General features: G+C 46.5%; 1 protein-coding gene and 1 long non-coding RNA gene across 2 annotated transcripts; both read left to right on the top strand.

The window, feature by feature from the left end:
* Positions 1-14372: 14372 nt before the first annotated feature.
* Positions 14373-17176, top strand: LOC110088236 (transcription factor HES-5). Its single transcript, XM_020810425.3, has 3 exons — positions 14373-15045; positions 15815-15995; positions 16785-17176. Exons 1-3 carry the CDS (start codon positions 14977-14979, stop codon positions 17057-17059), a joined length of 525 nt encoding a protein of 174 aa, XP_020666084.3. The 5' UTR covers positions 14373-14976; the 3' UTR covers positions 17060-17176.
* A 6742-nt stretch (positions 17177-23918) lies between these two features.
* LOC140701791 (uncharacterized) lies at positions 23919-24633 on the top strand. Its single transcript, XR_012080770.2, has 3 exons — positions 23919-24005; positions 24114-24243; positions 24526-24633. It is a non-coding gene; the product is annotated as an uncharacterized LOC140701791 (long non-coding RNA).
* Positions 24634-26935: the final 2302 nt, after the last annotated feature.

The following is a 26935-nucleotide window of genomic DNA, read 5'->3' as shown; positions in this document are numbered from 1 at the left end:
TCTGCCTGCCGTATCTCACAAGGGCGTTCTGATGACAAAACCGTGGGGTTGTACTCACTGGAGATCAGGCGGCCTATAAAAGCAACCGTCAAATACAGAATATGTTATCCGTCCAGATTAGGGCTGCTCATTTTAATCCAGAAAAGAAAAAAACACAGTCTCAGCTGCCATGGTCATTCAGCCTCCGTCCCCATGCCCTCCCCTGCCCCGTGGGAGCCTACCTCACAGGGCTGTGGTTACGGATAGCCAGATAGAGTGATGGGTCTGGCCGTGGTCAACCAAGCCTGCAGGATGCACGGGGGTTATTTTGCCTATTGCCTTAAGTGTCTTCAAGTCAGGAAGGAAGGAAGGAAGGAAGGAAGGAAGGAAGGAAGGAAGGAAGGAAGGAAGGAAGGAAGGAAGGAAGGAAGGAAGGAAGGAAGGAAGGAAGGAAGGAAGGAAGGAAGGAAGGAAGGAAGGAAGGAAGGAAGGAAGGAAGGAAGGAAGTGTATTTTTTTAATTTTGCTTTCTAGCAAGGAATAGCAGCTTGAGAAACCATTGATGTCCCATGTAGAATTGCACAGCTGAGCACGGAATTTGCCCCGGATCTGGGTCAAAATCCCAACTTTATAATTTTGTTCTTTCTTCCTTTTTCTTTTTTCTTTCTCCTTCACGATCAGGTAAGGGAGAAGATGACACCTCTTTCTCTCTCCCCCCCCTCACCCCCTCCTTCCTCTGGCCCGACTCCACCCCGCAGGCCAGTTGTTCCAGTCTTGTGAAAAGCCTGGGCCACCTTTTGTGTAGAAATGGCAGCTGTTGCGCTCAAAGCCTTTTATGTGAAGTTGTGGGAAAGTCGATACAGCCCCATCTCCCACGTCCTCTTCCAAAACCGAAAAGCATGCCGAGGGCGTGCATTCTGGCTTTAAAGAGAGAGAGAGAGAGAGAGCGCCTGCACGGTCGCACGTGTGCAACTGTATATTTAACAGACCCTTTCCAAATATCTTCCCCTCGTCCATTTCCCCCCCCCCACAAAGCCTATTTCTGGAGCAAGAACCAGATTTAATATGGTTTGAATCACACGATCACTGGCCACTGGATTCTGGAATTTGTAGTCCTGGATATATCTCTCTCTCCTTTGAATATAGATTTTGGAAGTGTGTGTGTAAGAAAGAGAGAAAGTTGAGTACTGCAACTCGGTTTGGCACTCAGCAGACTAACAAGGTCTCTGCCCCATGGAACCTACAATCAAAACTTGACCATCATAGAGACAGAAGTAGGAAGGGAAGGGCTGTGTAGAAAAAAAATCAGCGACAAGAAAACTGTTCTGACGTCGCTCATCAAACTTAAGACATTGATTGAAAATAGTAGTTGACTAAAATGTAATCAATCATAATTGGTTGTTTGAACATTCAATACTTTCACTGCCTATTTTTACTTATTCAGAAGTCCTTAGTTTAGCAGTTATAGAGGCAGTGTGGTGTAGTCATTAGAGTGTCAGATTAGGACCCAGGAGGCCTGGGTTCAAATCTTTGCTCAGCTTTGGAATCTCCTCCGGGTTCATGGCGGCAAGGGTCAACTGGAACATCTTGTGAAGCTTAGCAGTATTACGAGAAGGTTGCCGTAAGTCGGAAGCCCTTAACAACGATTCCTCCTTTAAGAAATTTTAGCTGGCTGCATTTTGAAGCTTGCATTTGAAATAAAAAAATAAAAGGTGGATTTGCTCTTTTGGTTGATTCATTGGTTGGCGCCTTCAACAAAGCCAAGATTTAGCATATAAAACACTTTCTACCTATATGAATCTCTTGGGTTTAAGCTTATGGAAGTAACACCCTGATGTCTTTCTAAAGCAGTGGATAACCTTGGGTTATCCAGATGTTCCTGGACTTCAACTCCCAGAAAATCCTGGCCAGCACAGCTCGTGGCAAAGGCTTCTGGGAGTTTTCGTCTAAGAACATCTGGAGGACCCAAGGTTGGGAACCACTGTGCTAAAGGTCTTTGGGCCATCACCCTTTACCATTGGTCACATGGCTGGGGATAATGGAATTACACTCAATATATCAAAAAGGTAATAAGTCATTGCAGTATTATACTTGGATTTCAGAAACCATATTCATCACCCCGGTTATAACTCATTAGATAACATTGGACCTGTAATTCAATCTCTCTCTCTCTCTGTCTTTGTCTCTCTGTCTCTCTGTCTCTGAAGATTAACTGAACTGAAGAAGAACAATGTACATCACCTTGAGGTCCATAAATAGAAGGAGGCAGCTCGAGGCAACATCATGAAAGATCGTCAAATACGTACGGCCGTGTCTCTTGCTAGTTCAAAGCATCAATCGCTAAGCTAATGCCTGTTAAAATATAAAGGAAGAAGCAGATTGTAAACCCCCCAAAACTCGCAGGGAAATCAATTTTCTAGGCTTAAAAGGTACCAATTTGGGGGCCTGTTCTCCCAGTTTGCTGCAGGCCGAACTCGCAGAGGCATTCACTTTGCAAGACCTGAGTTGCTACGTTATGGCAAGACTTTTTGGAGGTCATTCATGCCCATGCGGGTTGCTATACGTTGAAAAGGACTCTATGGCACGGAATGGCAGAGAGGTTGTGGGTGTCTTTGAATGTGATTTTTTTTCAGAGGGGGGGAAGTGCCTCAAAAGCCACGGTGGCAGGATTGTCTGTTCCCTCCTAAGCAGCTGCCAGATGTTGTTGCTGGTGTGTGTGTGTTGTTTTTTAAGGAACCAGAAGGGGGGGAAACCACCTTGGCTTTCTCCGTAACTGCTTTCCAGATGGTCTTCTGGACGGAGGGTTTTTCCCACTGAACACAATGGCAGCTCAAAGACCATTGCTAATTTTTTTTTCCTAGTCAGGCACACGCCCATTGTGGAGAGGATGAATGTCATTAAGAGATGTGTGGGAAAGTCGGAGGATTTGAAACCTCCTCTAACCATCCGAGTAATAAGCTACTTAGCCATGTGGCTGAAAGCTAGGCAGCCACGTTTATGGAGAAGTAAGGTTAGTTGCATACGTTTCTTTTAACACACGGAAGGGGGGGGCATTCTCTTGTTGTGAACGACAATGACCCAACTCCCTTGGAATCCCCTATCAGCATGATCATGAGCCACTGGATTCTGGAACTTGTAGTCCCAAAATTGAAAGACAGAGAGAGGGAGAGAGAACCCTGCTATTTCCAAAATCTTTGGCAAACTATTTTTTGGGGGGATTTGGCATTACTCCTGATACCTTGATGGAGTTGACACAGGTTGGCATAAAAGGTACAGGTTTAAATCGAGTGATATACATTTATGATGAATTCCAAAGTTTTCTCCTTCCTAGACAGGATGGCAAGATTTTTTTTTTTAGTGAGGTTTTTTGGTTTTGTGTTTTTTGCCTTTGGGAACTTTCAGGTGGGAAATGTGCAAAAAAGCCCAAACAAACCCAAATCCTCTATTTTTCTTGGACAAAAACAAAAACTGGTGGGAATCCTGTTTGCAAACACAGAGCAGAGTGGGGTAATCTGTGTTAGGTCCTCACCATCAACTGCCTGCAGTTGTTATAAGTCAGCAAAGTGGCTTTCAAAGCCACAGGACTGGTTCAGTTCTGTGTTCGAAACACAGCAAGCAAGGTACAGACCCATTGCCGTGCAAAACGCAACTTTTTTTCTCTCCTGACAATGAGAAAAAGAGCTGGTTTTTGTTTTTTTCACAGCTGTGCAGCGAAAAACCTCGCAGCTCTGGCTAATATTTTTTCGATGGGACCTCTCTGTTTTCCATCCAGGATGAGAAAAATTGCTGTTTTTAATCATCACTTGTTATTTAGCCTATTGATGATGCCCCGTGCCTCCGAGAAGCTCAGGGAGGCTCACAATGTACCGAAGAGCATGCCGTTAAAAAATAATAATCATGAAATTGTAATTATCCGAAACAGTGAGGGATAAATGTTTGCTAAATTCCAGGAGAGGCACGAAGACACACCGCAAGAGAGGAAAACTGCATAACTTGCTTATTTCCTTCAAGGTTGTTCAAACAGATACATTTTCAATTGGCAGCAGAAAGGCAAGAGCGAGAGGAATACCTAGTTTTCTAAAATAATTCGATAACTCCTGTGACACCATCAAGAAGGCTCTACTGTGTGTGGTAGGTAGCCTTACAAGCCATGTTGCGCTGGGTCTAGGTAAAGGTAAAGGTTCCCCTTGACAATTTTTGTCCAGTCGTGTCCGACTCTAGGGGGCGGTGCTCATCCCCGTTTCCAAGCCATAGAGCCAGCGTTTGTCCGAAGACAATCTTCCGTGGTCACATGGCCAGTGCAACTTACACACGGAACGCTGTTACCTTCCCACCGAGGTGGTCCCTATTTATCTACTTGCATTTGCATGCTTTCAAACCGCTAGGTTGGCGGGAGCTGGGACAAGCGACGGGCGCTCACTCCGTCGCATGGATTCGATCTTACGACTGCTTGGTCTTCTGACCCTGCAGCACAGGCTTCTGCGGTTTAGCCCACAGCGCCACCATGTCCCTTGCGCTGAGTCTAAACATGCAGAAATGTGCCCGGCGGATCCCCAGTCTTGGCTAGATTGGTACCGGAAAGGACAGAATGAAGTTTTCCCCACCTGATGCTGACTTGCTCTTATTTATATAAATTTATTTATTTAAAATATTTATACCCAGCTTTTCTCCCTGAGTGGACAACTTAAAAAATAACAAGGTAGATAAACCCCACCCTCCACCATCATCATACTAAAAAAAAAATGGTGGTGGGAAATGTCATATCTGCTATCAATGAGGTTGGTGGCCTTCATTTCTTCCACCTACAATATGGAGATCATAAGACAGGTCTACCTTGTCAGGCTGTGGTGAGGATCATCCAGATGTGAATAGATTTTTCAACCCCCAAGCGTGCTACATGCATATTAAGGCTACACTATATGGTGTTTATTTTAAAGGGGTTATTGCCGTTGATTTCAATATCTCTGTTTTAATTTGTGCTTTCTATTTTACGGGTTGTAACCTGCTCCGAGTAGTGCTGTGACGCTCGTGGGAGCGGGATGCAAATGGAATAAATAAATGTAAATAAATAATGTGTATGTGGTTTTATTATTCCCTTTCGAAAACAGAGGAAAACTCCCAAGTGCAGACAAAGGAAAAAGAGAGGCTGTTTCCAATGTTGCTTACATGTATCATAAAACCATCATCATCATCATCATGCTACTCCTCTTTGCAATTTCATTTTTGGCTCCTGACTGAGGGTCTTTTCTCCCCCTGTCCAACTGGGGCTGTCCTCCCCCCCTTTCCCCCCCCCCGCCTGTCGCCTGCAGGCAGATGAGGAAGCTGGGCTCCTGGACTGTGAGCGCAGAGTTGGTTTGAGTTTCCCACACTGTTTCTCTATTCAAGGCATTGAACTCCGAGGAGAAGGAAAGTGTGCCAGGGTTTTGACTATTTGACTTTCCTTTGTGCCCGGCGAGGCGGGTGTATGTGTTGAACATTACTGTGGGTAGACCATCTGCGTAGCATTGACTGTTTGTGGTAAGGCCCAGGGCCATTGATCAAGAGTTGACAAGGCAGCCCTAGACATTTTGGGGGGGAAGCCATTTCTTTCTCTCTCCAAGGCTTAACATCTGGTTAGAGTGGTCGGCATTTTACAGGCTGAGGAGGGGAAGGAGAGGCAAGGGGGAGAAATGAGGAAAAAAGAATGAGTCAGAAGGAAGTTGGACAGATAATAATAATGATCTTAGAACAGCAGCACAAGAAGGGACCCTATAGATCATCAAGTCCAGACCCTGTCAAGGAGGCCCCATGGGGGAATCGAACCCCCAACCTCTGGCTCCACAGCCAAGTGCCTTAAACCACTGAGCTATCCTGCAGTTCTATACTTTTAAAGCTCAGGTATTCTCAAGAAAAGAAATGCCAAACATTGCACCCTTAGGGAAGAAAGACGGTTGGGCTGAAGTCAGAGAGTTTGTTCCATAAACACAGGAAATTGGGATCCACTCTGGCTTGCCAACTACTGTATCTGGAAGGAAGGAAGGATGCATGCATGCATGCATGTATGCCAAGAAAGGAAGATGGCTGGATGGCTCAATGGTTTAGGCATCTGGGTGTGGAACCAGAGGTTGGGAGTTTGATTCGTAACTGGGCCTCCTTGACAGGAGTTGGACTCAGTGATCCATAGGGTCCCTTCCAGCTTTGCAATTCTAAGATGATGATGAAGATGATTAGTCTTCATGCCAACACACACAATTTGATTGAGGAGGTATTCTCTCCTTGCAGCCAAGCCTGAAAATCTATCTTCCTTCCTTCCTTCCTTCCTTCCTTCCTTCCTTCCTTCCTTCCTTCCTTCCTTCCTTCCTTCCTTCCTTCCTTCCTTCCTTCCTTCCTTCCTTCCTTCCTTCCTTCCTTCCTTCCTTCCTTCCTTCCTTCCTTCCAATCAATCTGTGGACGCCATCTGCCATTAAAGATCTGGGGAGATCTTTTCCCCACTAGTGCTCAGAGATTGTCCACAGAGTCCGTGGCATCCTTTCCCAAGACCCACCTGTCCAGCTGCTCCAAGCCGGTGCTGTTCGGGGGGGGGGAGGAATCCCACCCACCCTCTTTGTTGTGGTTTGGCATGCTGATGGACAGGGTCTGAGAAAGTGGGAACATGCAGGGGCTCACACACTCACACACTCTCAGACAGATGTCAGCAAGACCCCAGAGAGTCCAGAGGAGTATGATGGGGAAGAGATTAGTCGGTGTCAGGTGCTGAAGACACGCACAAAGGCATGGATGCACACACATGTTCCTGTTAGCCCTTCTGTTTGCAGACTTCAGGAGTGTGACAAAGCTGGTGGCTTAAACAGAGCTGAGGAGGGGTTGGATGAGAAGAGTATTTATCAACATGCTTGGGGGGCTTCACAAGTTTGCAGGCAATGAAATCAATCAATGAATTATTAATTTTTTAAAAAAACATCTGAACCCACACCACCACTCCCAAAACAGGGACCTGAATTTTATTTGAGATTCACACAACAACAGTGTTATTCTGTGAATGACAGTAGCAAAGTGCAGCTGGTTTGAGTTGCATACACAGGCGTGGCAAGTGAATGAACAAGTTGTTGAGAATTTTGATTAGAACATGCATTCTCATCACATCAGCAGAGTGAGGAGATATTGGTCAGCAGAGACACTTATGACGCTGAGAGAGTAAAATCAACAACTTGGTCTATTTACATATATACATAGAAAATAGAAATTCCTTTGGCAGGCCCTAACATGACATGAAGTCACACACAGCATAGGAGAAAGTGATCTGACTCACAGCAGATGAGGACGTTCATTTTACACACAATAACTTGACTAAAACCCTGTTCCTTATTGCAGCAAATTGCACGAGAGTAGGCCCATTGACTCAATGGGGATTTGGTGAGCCACGCTACATATGCTAAAGCAAGTAACAGTTAGAGTAGTCCCATGTGCGTCAATGGCATCGAATAAGCAGCTGACTCACCAAACCCCCCATTGATTCAGTGGGCTTACTCTAGTGCAATTGACCATGCTGAGCAACAGGATTTGGGCCGACGAATCAATGGCGAAATGATACATCTTACCAGGGTGTCGATTACACTGATTCGGGGGGTCTACTTGAGCAGCTGGATTGAAACGTCGGCTCCCACAATTCTTCCCTCCAGTTTGGCTGGCACACGGACAACGAGGGGCTTCCCCCCACCTCGGAGCCCCCCCCCCAGAACAGATCCCTTTGAAAAGTGATTGAACTTAGCATCAGGCACCAGCCTGGTCTCCTGGAGGGTCGGTTCTTTCCCACATCCAAAGGCCTTATCCCACAACCCTGGCTTTTTGTAGAACACACTCCGTCCATTCATGTGCTAAGCAGCCTTAATCCCTCGGGCTTTTCAGAGTCAATAAACCCAGGAAATAATAAATCCCTCTTGTGCACCCGATAAAGAGGACTTATGGGAATTTCCACGAGGCAGAGAAAAAGCAGGGGATGGGGTGGTGGGCAGGCCAAGAGGGGCGAGAATGGAGGTTGGGGCAAGCCGCTTCCAGAGACTCGCTTGTAGCGCATCTTCCCACCCTCATTGTCTGGCTCTTTAATGTTAAGCCGGAAGTGTGGGAGCGCGTCCCTCCAACCCCCTCTTTACTCAAAGACTCATAAACCTTTTGGCAGCCGTTGGCCTGTACAGTCCCTTGCACAGAGCCGGCCCCTAAAATACCACCTGCGCAATTAGGAAGAGCACCGCTCTTTGATTATCATTTTTATTGGCCATTTCTATAGGTTTAAGGCAACAAAACTTAGGATCCTGACTCGTTGACTCATGACGGAGTCATCCTTGGGTTACGATGGTTGAGTTGACTTACGCAAGTCAACGGATCGGAAACTGTGTTCGCCTCAAGATTCCCCCTCCTCTCGTTGAAAACTATTTGGTTCAACAGAAATGCAAGGTTTGGGGATATTGACCACCACGCTTTCTTAGAAAGAAGCTAAAAGTTGGTGATGCAATCTCAATAATGCTGTTTTCAAGTTTGCGGTGTGAACGTGCCCCGTGCAAATCTGTTTTCTAGTTGGAAGCCTAGTGGTAGAGATCTGGCTTGCCTCCCAGGAGACCCAGTGGGGAATCAAACTCCTGACCTCTGACTCTACAGCCAAAGACCTGAACCACCGAGCTATTACTCAGAAGTGGTTCCCCGTTCCCTTCTTCTGGGGGGTATCCTGGGATTGTGCAGCTTGCCCAAGGCTACCCAGGCTGGCTCTTTTCCCAGGAGGCCCAGTGGGGAATCGAACCCTTGACCTCTGACTCTACAGCCAGAGGCCTGAACCACTGAGCTACGTACCTAGTTGTATTCTTTACATGTGTGTAAATCAGCAATAATATTCTAGTGACAGCTGCACATGACTCTTTTGGTGACCCGTGAACAAAATGGAGCAACCCTAACCTTTTCAAAGAGCAATGTTTCAGATCTTCCCACTGAATCATTTGTCCAAATGAGGAAATAGCAACCTTTAGCTTTGTCCGGCTTCTTCTGCATTATGTTTCAACCTCCATGCCCCTATTCATAAGATCTTGCTTTAATGTAAGCACTGCTCACCGGTCAGGAAGAAGGAAACCTTTTACAACAGTGGTGGACACCAGGGACCCTTCAGATGTTCATACTTCTCATCAACTGGAATGGGGACTTGAGTCACATGACTTGCGGTCAAGTCGGACTTAACTCGAACTCAACTCAGACTCAACTTGGGTTTGTTTTTTTCAATGACTCAGACTCAAAACCCACCCACCCCTTTCTGTTTTCTGGGGGGGGACAGCTTGTTTTTAATAGGGACTTAGACTTGGGACTTAGGAGTCATGACTGTACTAGAGACTTGGACTCAGACTGGGGACTTGGGACCAAAGACTCGGACTTGGGACTTGGGGCCAAAGACTCAGACTTGGGACTTGGGACCAAAGACTTGCCAACATCCCTGTTGAACAGCATAGTCCATTCTGAGGTGCCATCGGAAAACCATCTAAAGGAATACAGTTGCCCACCTCTGTGCAATACAGACACACTCTTAAGTTTCCACAACCAGGTTCTCAGACCACCATTAGGGACCACCAGCATTGATATCTGGCCTAGAATTCAAGCACTATTACAAGTGGCCGTTTTTAATTTCCCAGCAATGCTGCGTGAGCTCCTCTGGAGCAGGGCGGGATGGCTCACTAGGCATTTTGTGGCTACCTGTCACAAACCCATCATCCTGCAGTCACAGGGCACCTGAAGGGCGCACGGAGAGTAGTTTGCTGGTGCCCTCTCCCAAGCTTGGAGCCGGTATGGCTCTCCCCTTTTATCCTCATTACTGTTGAGAACCAAAAGGGGTGGCCCACTCCGGGAGACTTGAAGCTGATTCGGCTCCGTGGGTCCCGGCACGATCTGCTGTGTAGCTAGAAAGTTTTGTTTTGGGGTTTTTTTTGCCAAGAATGACAACCCTGCAATGTAAGTCAGGCCGGGTGTTCATCCCTGTCCCAAGTCCACCATGTAAGGCTTTTGGGGCCCCAGAAACACCTTTCCTCCTCCTTGTGGTCTAAACTCAACCACAACGTTATCTGGGCAAAACCTGCTAACAAGACTGAATTCCTACCCCAGGCTTTGGTTCCTGAAGGATAGTCTTCATCTGTTATTCTCTCCTCTTACGCCTTGGGTTCCATCCTGATCCGCAAGGGTGCTTGAGAAAACCTTCTCCGGGTCCTTTGCCATTTCCCACACACACACACACACACACACCCCATCCCCCCCCCAAGCTTCATCTCAAAGAACCATGTGAGTTCACGGCGCATTCATGGCTCACAAAGGAGTTATTAGCGCCAGGCTGTGTGGGTTTGAGTTGCGCGGAGTTTCCCACACTCGTCCCCTCCTCGGCCGGACAATAGACGTGTGCCTCGTGCCGACGGGCGGCATTAGTGATGGTGTTTTGAGCCTCAATGCCTCGCGGAGGGAGGGGAGGGGGGAAAAATGTCCAACTCCCAAAAGACCATCTGGTTAATCGTTACAAGCCGGCCAAGGAGGGTCAGCAGCCGCCACTCCGGAGGTGGGAGGGACACACCCTTTGACTCGGCTACAGCCCCTTTAACCAGCTTCAAAAATGAGATACCTGTCAATCTCTAGATCCACCATCTAACAAGGATGAGACTCTCTGGGGCCTTTCAAGAGCACCGGATCCTGTGCTAAGAACCGGGGCAGTATAGCCTAGCAGTTCTCAACGTTTTGCCCTCCTCTAGCTGTTTTGCAGTTTGACACCCAGAAGCCTTTGGCTCAAATACATTTCCCCAATGTGGTTGATGTCATCGTCGTCGTCATCATCCCCTCCATGGACACAGGACTTGTTGAGGTGGAGTCAATGTTTTTATAAATTTGATTGACTGGGCCTGGTGTTTTTGAAGAAGAAACCTTAGAACTGTAGAGCTATAAGGGGTCCTATAGACCAGTGGTCCCCCAACCTTGGGCCTCCAGATATTCTTGGACTTCAACTCCCAGAAATCCTGGCCAGCAGAGGTGGTGGTGAAGGCTTCTGGGAGTTGTAGTCCAAGAACATCTGGAGGCCCAAGTATGGGGACCACTAGACCATCAAGTCCAGACCTGTCAAGAAAGCACAGTGAAGAAAGGTTGAAAATTTTCCCATTTTAGAAGACCTTAAGATGGTCCATGAAGATCCTGAAAAGGTTTAACAGGGTTGATTTCAATAAAAAGAAATCCAGTGCCATACATTTAACTGGAAAGAATGACTCGCTCAAGGTAGTATGGCTATATCTGGCTTGACAATCATACATGGTCAAAGGGCTAGGCTTCTTCAGTTTTCTTGGACTACAAATCCCATATTTCTCCATTCTCGGAACCCTACCTGTCAAATCAATACCTAAATGTGGCTCACCTGGGAGATAGGCCTCAACGGGAAAGTTTTGAGGCTGAGCTAGGCCTAGCTAGGCCTAGCTCAGGCTCACGGCCTTCTAGTTCCGGCCTTTCTCCCAGGTGAGCCACACTTAGGTGTCCATTAGACAGAAATTTCAGAATGGAGAACTATGGGATTTGTGTTGCAATGAATCCAAAGATCCCATCTCTACATGTAAATAGAATCTTAGCCCAGTGTTCCTCCAGATGTCATATGACAACAGCTCCTCTTAGTCCCAGCCAGCATAGCTAAGGGTCCGGGATTCTGGGAGTTGAAGTTACAAATATCTGGAGGCCTAAATGGTGGGAATCACTAGTAGAGTCACCATCAATCCATCAAAATCAACATGGAAGCCACAATCACACTTTCCACCATTCATTTCTGTTGGAAAAAAGAAACAGAAACCAGTCTTCAGCTCTAACTGGGCAGTGGCTAGAGCCGATAAATTCAACAAGCCCTCCCTTCTGCAAATGTTCATCATTTGGAGTGAAGTATTTTTCGCACCATAAGATGCGCTTTTTTCCCACAAAACAGGGGGGTGGAAAGTCTGTGCGTCTTATGGAGCGAAGAAAACAGATTATATTTTCCTGTTTTCTTCTCCTTAAAAAATTGGTGCGTCTTATGGAGCGAAAAATACGGTATGTATCTCTGAAGAACAATAAGCGAGTGGAATTACGATGCAGTGTTTACTAGGAGTAGAAGTTAAGGTTTAAGAAGATTTTACCAATGTTTGAATGAGGATTAGAGAGACAGCAATATGAATTTCTTAGATTTGAGGAGGTGTCACTTCGAATGCAACTTTTTTTTAAAGGGGTATCGCTGTCTGCCTGCCTGCCCCCCCTCTCTCTCCCCATTTCCTAGTGAATTTTATTGCAACCTGAGAGGAAGGAGCATTCCAAAAGCTCTTATGGGATTGCAAGATGTCTTGGAGGCCCATAGTTTTCTGTGAAGCAAAGAAGAGGACAGAATAATTGGAAGGATTTCTCTGGAATTATCCTTAAAGGCTATTTCCTCATCTGGGGGTGCGGCGGGGGGGGGGGGAGAAGAGAAGAACAAAACTGATTTCTATTCTATGAGACCATTGTCAAAAAGAGGGGAGGGGGAAAGTGCAGGAAACAGCCACATCTAGCCCCATAGTATTCATTGTCAAAGTCTGAATGGATGCATGCCTTTGTCCAGGACAGATGTTGGTCACAGAAACCTTTATTCCCCTTCCTTATTATTTGGTGGGAAAGCTGAGAGTTGAGTCATCTCAGGACGACTCCGAGCCATCCAGAGAGATTTTATTAAAAAACACACAAGAACAGCGAAACTAAGCAAAGAGGGTGGCATCATCCACTCGCAATAATTGTCCTTTTGCCCATGATTCATTCGAAGGAAAGACCTATTCAAACGGGGGTAATGGCCACCTGTATCCACTGGCTACACAGATAACACACCGTTTGAATGTGCATTTTTAAAGCTTTTAGTAAACAGCCCATCTGAGGACAGATTACAGCAAGAATCTAAGCGGTCCCTTTAAAAGATCATATCCAGGATTTGTTTAGCAGTGTTGTCTAGTCTACTCCCACTCATATAAATATTGGGAGACCCCCAGTCATCCACCAGAACTGAATGGCGGGAGTTTCAGAATAAATAAAACTTTTTCTTTCACGTGGCACAGATCTGAACTTTGGAATTCCCAGCCACAGGATGTGGTGATGGCTGCTGACTTTGGACAGCCTTTACAGGTTATCAGATAAATTTGCAGAGATGCATTGACACCTTAACTTCCAACCCTAGTAAACACTGTACAAACAGGGCCATCAATAGCTGCTAACCATTCATTCATTTTTTTTATCCTCGTAGAATAAATAGTTTTATATTAATTCCATTTAGGGTGCATGCAACTTCATCGCATTGTGCATGAGCCATGTGGACCTCAAAATCACAGAAGGGAGTCTTTAATCAGCAGCTATCTGTTGTGGCTAGTGGCATCATGTGGCTAGTGGCATCCTTCAATCTTTAGAGACTATGGTCAAGTGCTCTGTATGGAGGACTTGGAACAGTGTCTTGTGTGGCTGAGAAGGCCAATTCGAGTGACAATCCCTTCCACACTGGAGACAAATCCAATCTGTCCCCTGTCCAGCTCCCTGGTTTTGCTTGTTTCGGGACTTCCTCTTCACCTCGGCCTGCTGGATAAGGGTCTCTTCAAATTGGGAGAGGCCGTGAGGCACCGCCTGCCTCCAGGCTGAATGCTCAGATGTCAGGGTTTCCCATCTGTTGAGGTCCATTCCTAAGGCCTTCAAATCCCGCTTGCAGATATCCTTGTATCAAAGCTGTGGTCTCCCTCTGGGGTGATTTCCCTGCACTCTTTCTCCATACCGGAGATCTTTTGGAATCCGACTGTCAGCCATTCTCTGTATCCTGTCTATCTTTGCGGCGACCAGGGCTTTAGGGGTACAAAATCACACAACATTTGGTTATGTCTTGAAGTCCTAGGGAAAAGTTTTAGTTGCTTCCTTTTTTGGCTTTCAGGATTGCAGTATGCTAAAGTGGTACAGAAACCAACCAACCAACCAATCAATCAATCAATCGATAGTTTGCATTTCAGTGTTATTATGACTCTATACATTATCAATAAATAAAATGGACAGTTTGGCTTATAGACTTACAGTCCTACATTTTAAAACTCTAGAGGGTGTGTGTGTGTGTGTGTGTGTGTGTGTGTGTGTGTGTGTGTGTGTGTGTGAGAGAGAGAGAGAGAGAGAGAGAGAGAGAGAGAGAGAGAGAGAGAGATTTCTTAAGCCTAAATCCAATTATTTCTTCCAACTAGAGTAAACCTGCTGAATCATGGGATCTTGGTAAGTCAATGGATCAACCAATCATTTCAATTCTGCCCGCTTGCCCACCATTTCAGCTTTTTGTGAGTTCTTCAATGATGACGGCCCGGGTGATTTTTTATTTTTTTGTAGATGTGTGGCTTATTTTTTAAAAATATATATATATTATTTGTGATTTATTTTCCATTCACATTGCTTTGCAAGGAAACCGCCGAGAAGAGTGATCAGCCCTAATCCGCGCCATATATGAGTGCAATCAACCAAACAAACACCCAAGCACACTTTATGTCAGTGCCGTTTATTGCCTGGGTCTACCTGAGAGGAAGCACCATACCTAGCCTTGAGTCACTTCCGTTCCTCCTTCCTCTCTTTCACTCTCGTTGGCCATGAGGAGCGTGGAGCATTGGCTCTGGAGTGCACCTGCCCTCAGACGATCCCCGTTGGATGGCTCGCATCTTTTCCCCCCAACCTCCCTGCCCCACCGGCATGTGGCTTTGCCTCCCTCCACCAGTTGGTTGGGGCAGAAGGTCATCCTCTGTGGGGCCATTGAGGGTCAATGTAGCATGCTCTGAAGAGAGGTGGCTCCCCCCTATTATCTGGCCGCGCGTCCGGATTGGCTGAGCGACTGTGGGAATTGGCGAGGGCTAAAACTCACATCACGGCGGAGCTGGAGGCGGATATAAATAGAAGGCACGCTCTCGGAGAGAGCCGCGGAGCATAAGGTGGCGTCTGGGTGAGGAGCAACAGCTGATCATCCGTAGGACACATGGCTCCTAGCAACAGCTGCCTTGTCCACAGGAAGGAGGACAGGTTGCCAGCAAAAGATAAAAACAAGGTAATTAAGAGCTGAGCCCCACTGGAAAACCTGCTACTGAGTCTGACCACGTGTCTACCTAACCAACTATGGCTGGATAGCTCAGCGGTTTAGGTTTCTGGCTGCGATGCCAGAGGCTGGGAGTTCGATTCCCCCACTGGGCCTCCTTGACAGGGGCTAGACTGGATGATCCTTAGGGTCCCTTCCAGCTCTGTAGTTCTAAGATGATGATGGCATCAGCAGGATGGGTGCTTTCTTAACCCCTGCCTGGGGACTGGACTTAGAAGCCTCTGCCTGGAAGGTGTGGGCTCTACCAGTGAACGGTTTCTTTTTGCTGAAAAATAAACCCAAGTTTCTAGTCCTCATTGTCCTAAACCAAGCAATAAAACAGGCAGTGATGGAACAGATAGCTACAGAATTTCAGAAGGGGTGTGTTGTTGTTGTTGTTGTTTTTAAGATCTGCCTGGAGACCCTTGGTATTGTATCTGGAAGCTTCTCAATCCAGGACTCACTTAGCTTCTGGAATGAGACCCCCTCATTGTTTTCCTACAACGGGTGCAGGGGTGTGCATGTCCCTTAGAATGGCATTAGGTTTCAGACGTGGGAGGGGGTGGTCCAAAGTCCACTGTTGAGATCGCTGCTGTCCTGAGGCCATAAGATGAGAGGCGATGATGGGTAGAATGTATTTGTGCACCCAGGGCTCCACTGGGGGGGGGGGCCTCCGAGTTCGAATGCACGCATCCACATCTGCAAAGGTTTGAAAGCCTCCCCTTTTCTTTCCCCTTGGCAGCTAAGGAAGCCGGTGGTGGAGAAAATGCGCCGGGACCGCATCAACAGCAGCATCGAGCAGCTCAAGGTCTTACTGGAGAGGGAGTTCCAACGCCACCAGCCAAACTCCAAGCTGGAAAAGGCAGATATTTTAGAAGTGGCTGTCAGTTATCTGAAGCAGCAGCGCCAGATGGAGGGCTACGGTGAGTGCCGAAGGGGTTTGCCAACCTAAGCTTAAATGTGGCTTGCTCCTCTTTCTTTCTTTCTTTCTTTCTTTCTTTCTTTCTTTCTTTCTTTCTTTCTTTCTTTCTTTCTTTCTTTCTTTCTTTCTTTCTTTCTTTCTTTGGAGAGGGGACTACAATGCCCAGCGTTCCCCTAGTTTGTGTGGCCCCCTAGAAATGATGAGAGTTGTAGTCCACCACATTTTTGTAGGTAAACCTGAAGAGGCAGGCTTAAATGGGGCAAGCAGCTGAAGTGCTATGAATATGGAAAGGTGGTGGAAGTCTCTAGCTGCAGTGCGAGAGGCTGGGAGTTCGATTCCCCGCTGGGCTTCCTGGACAGGAGATGGTGATGATGATATTTTAGAAGGGGTGGTCAGTTATTTGAAGCAGCAACAGGGTTGACTCAGGTTTCCCACAAGTCAAGGTCTAAGGCCCTGTGTGTACAAATTACAGTATTTGGGTTCGGTGCACACCTTGAAATAAGGATGAAGGAGGGACCACATTCCCAGATCGTGTGGCTATATTTTTTGGGGGAAGGAAAGGCCAGCTGACTTGCAGCCAGCTGCTTAGCAATACATGTGTGTCAAATAGTTCCTTGACATGGTTAGATCGGCATTAAAGAGCTCCATTATAGCCGCAAAGCGTGACCGCTTCTCTCCCTGTCTCCGTGGCCTGTTTCATGAGGTTATGTTCATGCAATCGGAGGTGGGAGATCGGCCATCCTAGAGTCTTGCCTCTAAACTGATGTGTTTCTCTTTTGTTCCTTGCTAGCTTTTGGCCTCAATAATCCAGAACTGGACTTCAACACCGGCTACCTGCGTTGTCTAAGAGAGGCACTCTACTTCTTGTCCTTGTGCGGACCCAAGAGAGAAACCCAAACGCAGCTGATCAAACATTTCTGCAAAGTCCACGCACTTGCAGATGCCACGCGCCCGACGGCCACGGCCCAGGGACCCCCGCCCGCGTCCCCTTGCCCCCGGTCGAAGAAACCGCTGGCCAACAAGACCCCGCCAGGTGTCTCCGCTACCCTCTGGAGACCGTGGTAGAGACACAGAAGGACTTTCCCGGACACTTCTCTGTTTGCAAAAATTGGGAATGCTCAGACCTAGAGGGATCTTTGATTTTCAACCGTCCCTCTTTAAAAAGTAGGAAATATTGTGTTTCCAAAACGGGGGGGGGGGAGGGAGAGAAGGTGTGTTTTGGTTGCGTTGTTTGTTTGTTGTGTTTTCATGTAGCACAACGGAGTGCTTAATGTACTGCACCGCGTTGTCTTCCTTCATAGTGAAGGGTTGCGTGGCTCGCTACGAAATCGGAGGCCACGGCCGAAGACTTCAACAGCATCTGCTGAACGAATGAACGAGGCCGGCCCTGTTTGTGGCGGCATTCAGAGGGGAAGCCATAGATTGCATCAAAATATTTAGTCCGCCTGTCCCTCTCTTTCTTTTTCTCAGGGGGGGGGGGGAATGCATCTAAGCCACAGGTCTTATTGTGCAATGCACTTAATTCGGGGAAAAATTGAGGTTTTAACTTTCTTATTGCCGAAGGCTTTTTACATCATCAGCCCTTGTCTGCTTAAAGAGGCAGCCTGGACGTGATGCTTCGATTCACAGAGAGGGGTGGATCCCCAAATGGTCAAAGCCGTCGCCCTTTTTGAGAGCCATTGTCAGACGATGGCTCGGGAGACCCGGGTTCAAATCCCCACTTAGTCACAGAAACTTACTTGGGGGGTGGAAATGGTAAACGAGGTCTCAAAAGCAGATAAGTAACAAAACTTGATATCTTTCACTTCTTGGGTTCATTTTCTCCAGAATTAGCTGTATCATCAGTGAGAAAACTCTAGAGAACATTTCTGTTAGGTTTTGCTTTATCTGTGTGTATGTTTCTCTTGTTTTGAGAGATAAATCAGATGCCTTTTGTAAAGGAATATGGATTTATGTATCTTTTATAAGGAGGAAGTATTGTATGTACATGTATATATACAAATATTTTTCCAAAGGTGAATGATTTGGAATGCTTTTATAAAGTCACGTGGTATCGTGTGCGTATGAGTTGAAAGTCTTTGATAGAAAAGTCAATTAAAGGAGATTAAAAGAAGCTTTTGTATATGTGTGTGTTTGTCTGTGAAATTATCTTTCCTTTCAGATATACAACAACTAGGTAAAGAAGTTTCTGATGACCCAGAGTTCAAATCTCACCTCTGTTATGAACTTGCTAGGAACAACCAAGGGTTGTGTGTGTGATTGCATACATACACAAACACCCCTGCTAGTCATGCTGGCTTGCAGATTAGATCATCATCATTTTAGAACTGCAGAGCTGGAAGGGACCCTCTGGATCATCCAGTCCACCCCCCTGTCAAGGAGGCCCAGTAGGGGAATTCGAACTCCCAGCCTCTGGCTCTGCAGCCAGATGCCTAAACGAAATCCAAAATTAAGATGACCCACTGCAAAGGGACACCAGGAGAGAGGGGCCATTCATGGTTTAAGAACAAGCAAAGGCCAAGGATGGCTCTCCCATTAAGCCATGGGAAGTGACGAGCAGTAGGTTTCTAGCTTAAGAATGTAGCTCTGTCCACAAGTGTATTACCCTGTGGAACTCATTGCCACAAGATGTGGTGCTGGCCATGGATTCAGGTGGCTCTGAAAGTGGGTATCAGAGAAATTCACGGGAGAGAATGCTTTGCAGTTGAATGTCCTGAGAGCTAAACAGAACCTCCAGGGTTAGTGGCTGTGTACACGTGAGCACATGATTTTGTGTATGTGTGTGGGAGGTATATTAGGAAACGTCCATTTGTAGGTTCCTAGGCGTTGTGGAAAACCGGAGCCAGGCAAAAGAGAAGTGAAGTTCAACCTCAAAGATTTGCTTTTCCGTCCTTTATATTATGGGATGTTTTAAGAGCGATCTCAGTGAAAGAGTGTGTGACACCCAAGCAGTTGATACATGATCTGATTGGAAAAGCATGGCAATTAACAGATCCTCATTCTCTCTCTCTCTCTCTCTCACTCACACACACACACAAACACAAAGGTGGCGTACATCCTTAAAAGGCAAATATTTAAAGCTAAAAAGCACGAACTATCAAAATCTGAAAAAGGAACAAACACAAACCACTCTGGGAATTAGGAAACACAAACCATGCTAAAACACACAGTCAAAGCAGTGAGGCATAACAATCTATCTAGAAAGAGGACACGGAGGTGAGGCTTGTCTGAAGGCAAAGGCCTTCCCCTGCTTGCGGAAGGACAGCAAAGATGAATTTTAAGACCTATGAGATGTGGAAGGACTGGTTACTACCAGAGCCAGGCTCCAGGGAGTTCCCCAGGCTCAGTGGGGCTTTGAACCCGGGTCTCCTGAGTCCCAGTCCATCACTCTCTCCACTATACCCTACTGCCTCTCACTAGCATTCCCTTTCACACAGGCCAGAGGTGACCAGACGGAGAGACTTCGACTGTATAACAAATCACAAACTGATCTTGAAAAGGTAGGGTTCAAAATAAGAAATACATCATGGCTCCTGGCAGCGCTAAGATGATGCTCTGGCTCCTGGAGCAGCCTGTGGTCTGAATCTGGGTGGGTTCTAACCACGTGCCATCCATCCCATCATTTAAAAAACTATACATGGGTCCGCTTGTTCTTTGCACCTGAGAACCTTTTAGATCGTGCATGAATTTTGTCGGACCAGGGGTTTGGAGAGAGAAAAAGGGGCCAATGCCTTATCGAATCGCTCCGTACGGCACATGATCCTTGAAGAAAAGTTACTTACTTTGAGACCCCAAGGCGCAAAATGACATCCCTTGCAGATTGATGGGGACTGAAATTGTTCACTGTTTTAAAAACATTTCCAAATAACACAGGTCCCCTGCCAGAACTACGATTGACTTTAAATCTGGAGGGCACCCTCTTACCCTCCTTTCTGAGAGGTTTTTCTTCCCAGACAGGGTTAGGGATTATCCAGGAAGGTGCAAAACCTGGAATGGAGCACAGTACATAAGCATGTCATCCTTGTATCTCCCTCTTGTTTTTTTGGATTTTAGCAAAAAAAAAAAAAAAAGTAAAAAATACTGGGATCCATTAAACAGACTTGAGAATTCTGTTCCAAAACTGCAATCTTTCCATCTGGCGTTTGTTTGTTTTGGTTAACTCTAAATCTCAGAAGGCAGTCAATACATAACCACATATCCTGAACGCCTGCACCCCAGATATTTCATAGAATCTTAGAATGATGGAGTTGGAAGGGGACCTCGGAGGCCATCAAGTCCAACCCCCTGCTCAGTGCAGGAATCCACATCAAAGGAACTGATTTTTTTTTAAAATCAGTGTTTGCAATATTTAACGAGATGGGTGGTTGACAATGAATGGTGGCGTTTCCCACGCTGTGGGGAGAGTGAATCCATGCTGGGTTTTAATCCAAACTTTAAAGGATGGATCTCAAATGCTGAAGCTCTTCGGAGGGTGGACAGGATTCAGTACCTTGCATAGCTCCTTGAGAGTTCAAACTAAAACCCAGAACTCAATTAAACAGAAATCCAGAGTTTCTTTGAAGTTCAAACTGGACCCAGGGCTACTCTAAAGGTCGGAACGAAACCCCGCACGGATTCACTGGCCTGGCACTGTCAGAGCCACTGCCCTCTACTGGTCAGACTCAGCATGACATGGTTTCCTGTCTTGCTTCACCATCAAATTCTACACTTACGTAGAACTAAATAAGTCAGCTGAGCCCATAGTCCATTTCCCATTCCCTGAGAGGAATATGTGCTACAACATGTCCGTTTTCCAGAAGATTTGCCGTGTCTGTGCAATTCAGAGTTCGGTTCCCTTCTGTGGCTTCCTTGACAATCCATAGGGTCTCTTCCATTCCATGCTATCTCATCCATTCCGGCTTTTCCACCTCCCTTTTCTGGTATGTTGATCCCAGTTCTCAAGGAGACTCCTTCCCACAATACCCCTATTAACCCCAGCATCTGGGGTGGGGTTTCTCAGGGTTTCCCACACTTTCTCGCCCATTGATGACATTCACCGGGAGGACAAAAAAAGCGTGCCCAGCTTTAAAGCCCACTTCCCTTTGCAGTTACCAGCCTGAGAGACCATCTGGAGCGTTTTGCGTTCCCAGGGACCCGTATACATCCATCAGCATTAACCCAGCGCCCTTTCCATGCCCTGGGAATGCGACGGGTTTTTTTTTTTTTTTTTGGTCGCCAGATCCCAGGCGTGAGACACCTTTTGCAATTTGTGTGAGCATAAAAGTCTGAAAATCTCAATGGGGTAAGGAGGGGAACCCATCCTCAATTCAATTCATATTTTTTTTTCTTCCCCTCTCCTTTCCATGCAGTTGATATTTTCAATAATCAGGGTGACATTTATGGAAGCGAAGCGAGAAACAAGAGCCACTATATGGACTAGGACACAAAAAGGTCTGGGTTCAAATTCCTGCACAGCTATGGAAACACTCGGAGGTGGTAATGGTAAAAGCACCCCTGAAATATTTCATATGCATTGAAAACCTTGAGCTGGCTGGATAGCTCAGTGTGTTCAGTAGAGGTTAAGAGTTTGATTCCCCCACACGGTGCCTCCTGGGAGAAAAGCCAGCCTCGATAGCCTTGGGCAAGCTGCACTGTCCAACAGTGCCCCCAGAGGAAGGGAAGGGTAAAACACTTCTAAGTCTTCTCTATCTGGATTTATGGCAGCCCATTTCAGGATTTTCCAGATAGAGACTACTCAGAAGTGGTTTACCATTCCCATGTGCTGGGGGGGGGGGGGCTCTGGGACTGTGCAGCTTGCCCAAGGCTACACAGGCTGGCTTTCCCCCCCCCCAGGAAGCACCCAACCTCTGGCTCCTCAGCCAGATACCAAAACCACTGAGCTTTGCAGTCCTAAACAACTGTAAATAGTCATCGCTAATAACTGTTTTTTTGAAAACAGTTTAAAAAAAAAACAGTTATTTTAAAAAAACCAAATGAATATCAGAACATATTTAAAGCTGAGATGATAAAGAACACAACAGCTATTTAAAGGACTAAAAGGGCCTTCATTCCCATGCCAGCTGGAATGACCTCATCTAAGACAAAAGAGACTGATTTACATTTTTAAGCACCGTATGATAGGTTTGGAAAGGGCCCGAACCCAATTATTCAAGGTTCAAGGTTCCGACACTCACATTCGAAGCTCTCCAAGGTTTGGGCCCATGTTACTTGTCAGAGCGTCTTTCCTTTATGTCATCCACCTCACAAGATCATCATGGCCACCCCATAAATCCTCTACAAGAGGTAGGGCCTTCTTTGTGGTGGCTCCGACTTTAATGGAACTGCCTTCCGGAGGTGCTCCACCCAGCCCCCTCCCTGTTGATGTTTAGGAAGCAATTAAAGACATTGCTTTTTGGGAAGGCTTTCCACACTGACCGTCACCAACCACCTTTCCACGCCCTTTTCTTCCGTTCGCTCCGGGTTTATATGATCGGTTGGTGCCATCTCTTTCTAGGGTTATCGTTGCTGCTTTTCATGTTTTTACTTTTAAAAACGGCAAGACCCCTTCGATCCCAGGGAACTTCCTAAGCCAACCGGTGGCATAAATTCCACCCAATGCCACGGGCCGTGGACAGATCCGTCATCCGTTCCCGGAAAGGGATCATGACCCAGTTCCTCATTAAAAAAAAAAATCTTGCTTCTGAAGTCAAGCTTAACTCCGAGGCACTCCGTCTTAGGAAGGATTAACAATCCAAAAGGAGAACCGATGGTTTTGCTTTGAGGAATGAAACCATGCATGAAAAGAGGGAGAGCAGAAGGGCTTGGAAAAAGCAGAGAAGTTACTGTATTTATCTCTCTCTCCCCCCCCCCTGCCGACCATAAATGGGGGTTGCTGCTCAGGGCAGGAGTACCTGATCCCCCATTCATCGGAGAAAACGCGAAGCCGCAAATCTTCCCTGTTTCCCACACCATGCCCTATTCTTGGGGGTTGCTCTGGAAACAACCTATGTGTGCTTTTCATGCCATCTGGTGAGCACTCAGCAGGGACTGTTCAAGAGAACTTGAACATAGGAAGAGCATGCTTTTTTTAAGGGCGGGAGAGCATCTCTGGATTTATATCTGCGGTATGCGCTCATTATAAAGTGTGCTGATTATATACTGCTCCAGAGCATGTGCCGTCAAGTTAGTTCTGAGTTACGGCAACCTTTTCTTTCAAAGAAACAGAGAAGACTCAGAAGTGCCTTTCCCCTTCCCTTCCTCTAGGGGGAGCCCTGGGACTGTGTGCAGCTGGACCAAGGCTACCAAGGCTGGCTCTTCTCCCAGGAGGCCCAGTGGGGGAATCAAACTCCCAACCTCTGGCTCTGCAGCCAGGGACCTAAACCCACTGCTATCTGGCCAGCCACTGATCAATATACTGATGTAATACAAATGTGTTTTTTGAAGAAAAAAAATCAACAAAATGTCTTCCTCTCTTTTTCAGCCCCCTTTACACCTTTTCCAAAGGACCCCCCTTGGGACTTCAGCAAGACTCAGTTTCGGTGTTGGCCACGCCAATAATTTTTCTGCAGCTGGGGAGGGAAGGAAGCCACCATATGGAGATATTGAATTCCTAGAGGCTCCTGTTTGATAATAGATGCCAGGCTTTTCCCACGTTCCTGCCTGATTATTCTCAAAGCCGTGTCCCCCCACCCTCCCCTGGGTGACCCACGTTGCCCCGTCCACCTGCTCCTTGCCATTCCTTGCATTGTGACTCCGAACTCTCCCTAGGCAATTCTTCACACTCAATTTACTGCCCTACAATAGATGCCTCCTTGATTTTTTCCCAAAGACCGGTCGTGATTGGTCGGAAAGTGTGGGAAACTCACAGAACTTTGTACACAGCTTCTGGGTTATAAATAGAAGCCCAGTGGCGTCCACGCCACACATCGGAAAGCCAGGCGCTGGGGGCTTTGTTTGAGGAGGCTGAATCACAGTAGCCCAGGGGTTGCGGCGTTACGCTGTCTTCTCGGCCAAAGGGGGGAAAAAACGAGGGGTAAGTGCTCAGAATGGGTGGGTCCGGACTTGGGAAGAGAGAACCAAGCATCCTGAAAGCAAGAAAATGAATAAATAAAATTCTGTTTTCTCTCCTCTGGATCCGCAGTCACAGAAGGCCAAGCTACGACACCAAGCCACCGAAACGTCTCTTTGAGAAGGAATTCCAGCAGTGACAGCTTGTCCAAGCAGAGAAGCTTGAAATGCTGGCAACGGAGTTTGACTCCCTAAAATGCAACGTAAGTGCTACTCCGGCTGCATCGTCTCCGTCTGCACAGTATACCTCAGTCGGCTTAGCATGAATGGAAATAGAGCATTTGGCTGACAAAGACGACCGCACCGTCGTGTGAGAGGGCCCTCAGTTTTTTACCGAGAGTTCCTAGATCTTCTGAGGCAGGTCTATTAAATCGTATTTCACCTGTTGCCTGGTTCAAAAGCTATTGCGCCTCACTGTATGCCAACTGCCGCTTCATCATTGTATCACTAAATCGCTTCTCTCTCTCTCTCTCTCTCTTTTGCAGGAATAATCTCTTCTACTGCAAGCTTTGTGCAGGATTATAGGAAATTCACCAGTTCTTGACCACACTTTCAAGAAACTCTTGATGTACAGACCAAGCTCTTAAGACACATCCAGAGGTCTTGGGTGCCGGCCATCAAGGGCAATGAACGGCTGGAGAGCTCAGTGGTTGAGGTCTGTGGCTGTGGAGCCAGAGGTTGGGAGTTCGATTCCCCCCACTGGGCCTCCTTGCTGGAGGCTGGACTCCATGATTCACGGGGTCCCTTCCTGCGCTGCAATTCTAAGATGATGACCCATCAGCTTCCCCTTTACCTTTCTTCCAGAACAGAACTATCCAGACAAGTACATTACAGCCACTTTGCTCCCTGTCAAAGCTGGGTTTCATACAATTTATTTGAGAAGAATCAGCCTCTCCAGACCCAGAATTAGTTGGGGAGATTATCATATTATGTGCTTTAATGTAATATCATAGTGAAAAAACTGAGTTCTCTCTTGTTTTCTGGAGGATGTGGGGGGGGACACATTCTAATAGAATGGACTGGAGTCATTCTTGCACAAGGAGGTTTCTACATTGTTCTTCCAACAGGAAGGGGAAATATCATTTTTAAATCTCAATGAGGTTTTATTTTTATGAGAGGATAAGCTAGGTGGGTGGGGATTGTGTGAGGGTGGCGTTAGGTTTGTTCGCTTGAATGCAAAGCAGTAACTTCTATGAAGCTTTCCGGGCTGACTGGATTTTTCAAAAAGGCTTGGTGGTTCCCCTCTCTCCAGAAGACGTGCACCCCTCTACACACGAGGCGCATGCGCACACTAGCAACAACATTAGGAGAGTGCAAATGTTCAGCATCCTGACTTAAGCTGCAGCTCTCAAGGGTTTTAGAAGATTCTAAGTTCTGTGAGGGACAGGCCCTTTTGAAAAAATACAGCCCATTTCTATCTTGGCCGTAAGGACGTTCTATAATATTTATAGGGTGTATTCACGTATTGTGGTTGAAATGTTCCATGAACATGTTGTGAACCATGGAGATGGTTTCCTATCCTTACAGGATGCCAAAAAAGTGATTTTTTTTTAAAAAAAAGAAAAACCTGAACATTCTATGAAATGCCAGCGATATCATAATTGTAATATGGCTGCTAAATGTTTACGGTTTACTGCGATGAAGGTATTATGTATAATACACAAACTCTGTAGACTGCTGGGCGCTATGGGTTTTTTTTTTTCTACATACATCCTTTGCACAATTATTGGAAAACACCACCACCACCATCATCATAATAAATGGCTTACCTAAATGTATCCCGTGAATCCTTTGGTATTAAGTGGATTACATCAGCACGTGTAAGGAAATATGCATAGCCTTCATTTTGCTTTTTGATCTGATTCCGTACGACTCAAAAGGGCTCAATGTTCAAACTTTGCACATGTTTGCACTAGATACGAGGGCTGTTTCCCATTAGCCAAGTTTAATGTTACACGTAAACGCCAGATCCTTTATGCCTTAATCTCATAAATGCCGCCCAGATTACCTGACACATACCGTAGGTCCATTTCCCAGACTTCTGAAGTTTAGGAACAGCAAGTTGTTGCTCTCACACACCTCCAAGTACGAAGCAAGTAGAATTCTACATTAGAGGCTGCATTCTGCCAACCTTCCGGGCATCATCCTAACGCTTTGGACGCTATCGCGGAAGTGCCCAAGACCCAAGCTACAAAGTAGATGATCCATGTCAAGGACGGAGGGGTGTCCTTCACAGTTAGGTGGTGTGGTACACAACAAAACAGAGCCACACTGCTTTTCCACACTGAAATGTGTTACCACTATATAAGGAAGGTGGCTTTCATGGACTCCCAACGCCCCCAGCCTGTTCCCGGATAAAAGGACCTGTCCCTTCGGTGTGCTGCCACCTTGCGTTTACAGACCGGATCTCCAGCCTTCGCATCCTGGTACACCGTCCCTATCAACAGGTGACCCTTTTGAGTGGCTTTTCTCGATTTTTGCTCTCCCTTGTTATTTCCCTTCTCAGGCGATGCATCAAATTACTAACCAAACTGCCACCATTCAGACTGGTCTGTATGGGGGTCTCAGCTGAACTGATCCAACCAGGTTCGGTTCCCAGAGTGACCCAAAGCAAACTTCCAAATCAGATTGTGCCTGAGGCTGTGAAATTGGATGGGGTAGAAAAAAGATTCACTCCTTTTATTTACTTTTTCTTTTGGGGGAGAGAGAGAAATTCTAAAATACCTGGCACAAACCCATTCAAACCTGTTTAAATGTTGGCAAGCTTGCTCCCTGCTTTCGGCAAATTTACAAGCATTTACTAGGCAAACTCCTGAAACTAGGTGTGTCAAATTATGCAGCTCTCTACCTATCTATGCTTTATTATATTAATGTTGCATCATATTAATTGCACTG

The sequence above is a fragment of the Pogona vitticeps genome, chromosome 7 (assembly GCF_051106095.1).
Source record: "Pogona vitticeps strain Pit_001003342236 chromosome 7, PviZW2.1, whole genome shotgun sequence".
In the NCBI taxonomy this organism is placed as follows: domain Eukaryota; kingdom Metazoa; phylum Chordata; class Lepidosauria; order Squamata; family Agamidae; genus Pogona; species Pogona vitticeps.
Note: the sequence above shows the minus strand (reverse complement) of the source record. Positions and strands in the feature narration are given on the sequence as shown.

Bases quoted from the DNA above. Each gene is read 5' to 3' on its own strand.
- LOC110088236 (XM_020810425.3), top strand. From the start codon at position 14,977: ATGGCTCCTAGCAACAGCTGCCTTGTCCACAGGAAGGAGGACAGGTTG. The intron at 15,046-15,814 runs GTAATTAAGAGC...TCCCCTTGGCAG, and splicing joins CAGCAAAAGATAAAAACAAG to CTAAGGAAGCCGGTGGTGGA. The intron at 15,996-16,784 runs GTGAGTGCCGAA...GTTCCTTGCTAG, and splicing joins GCGCCAGATGGAGGGCTACG to CTTTTGGCCTCAATAATCCA.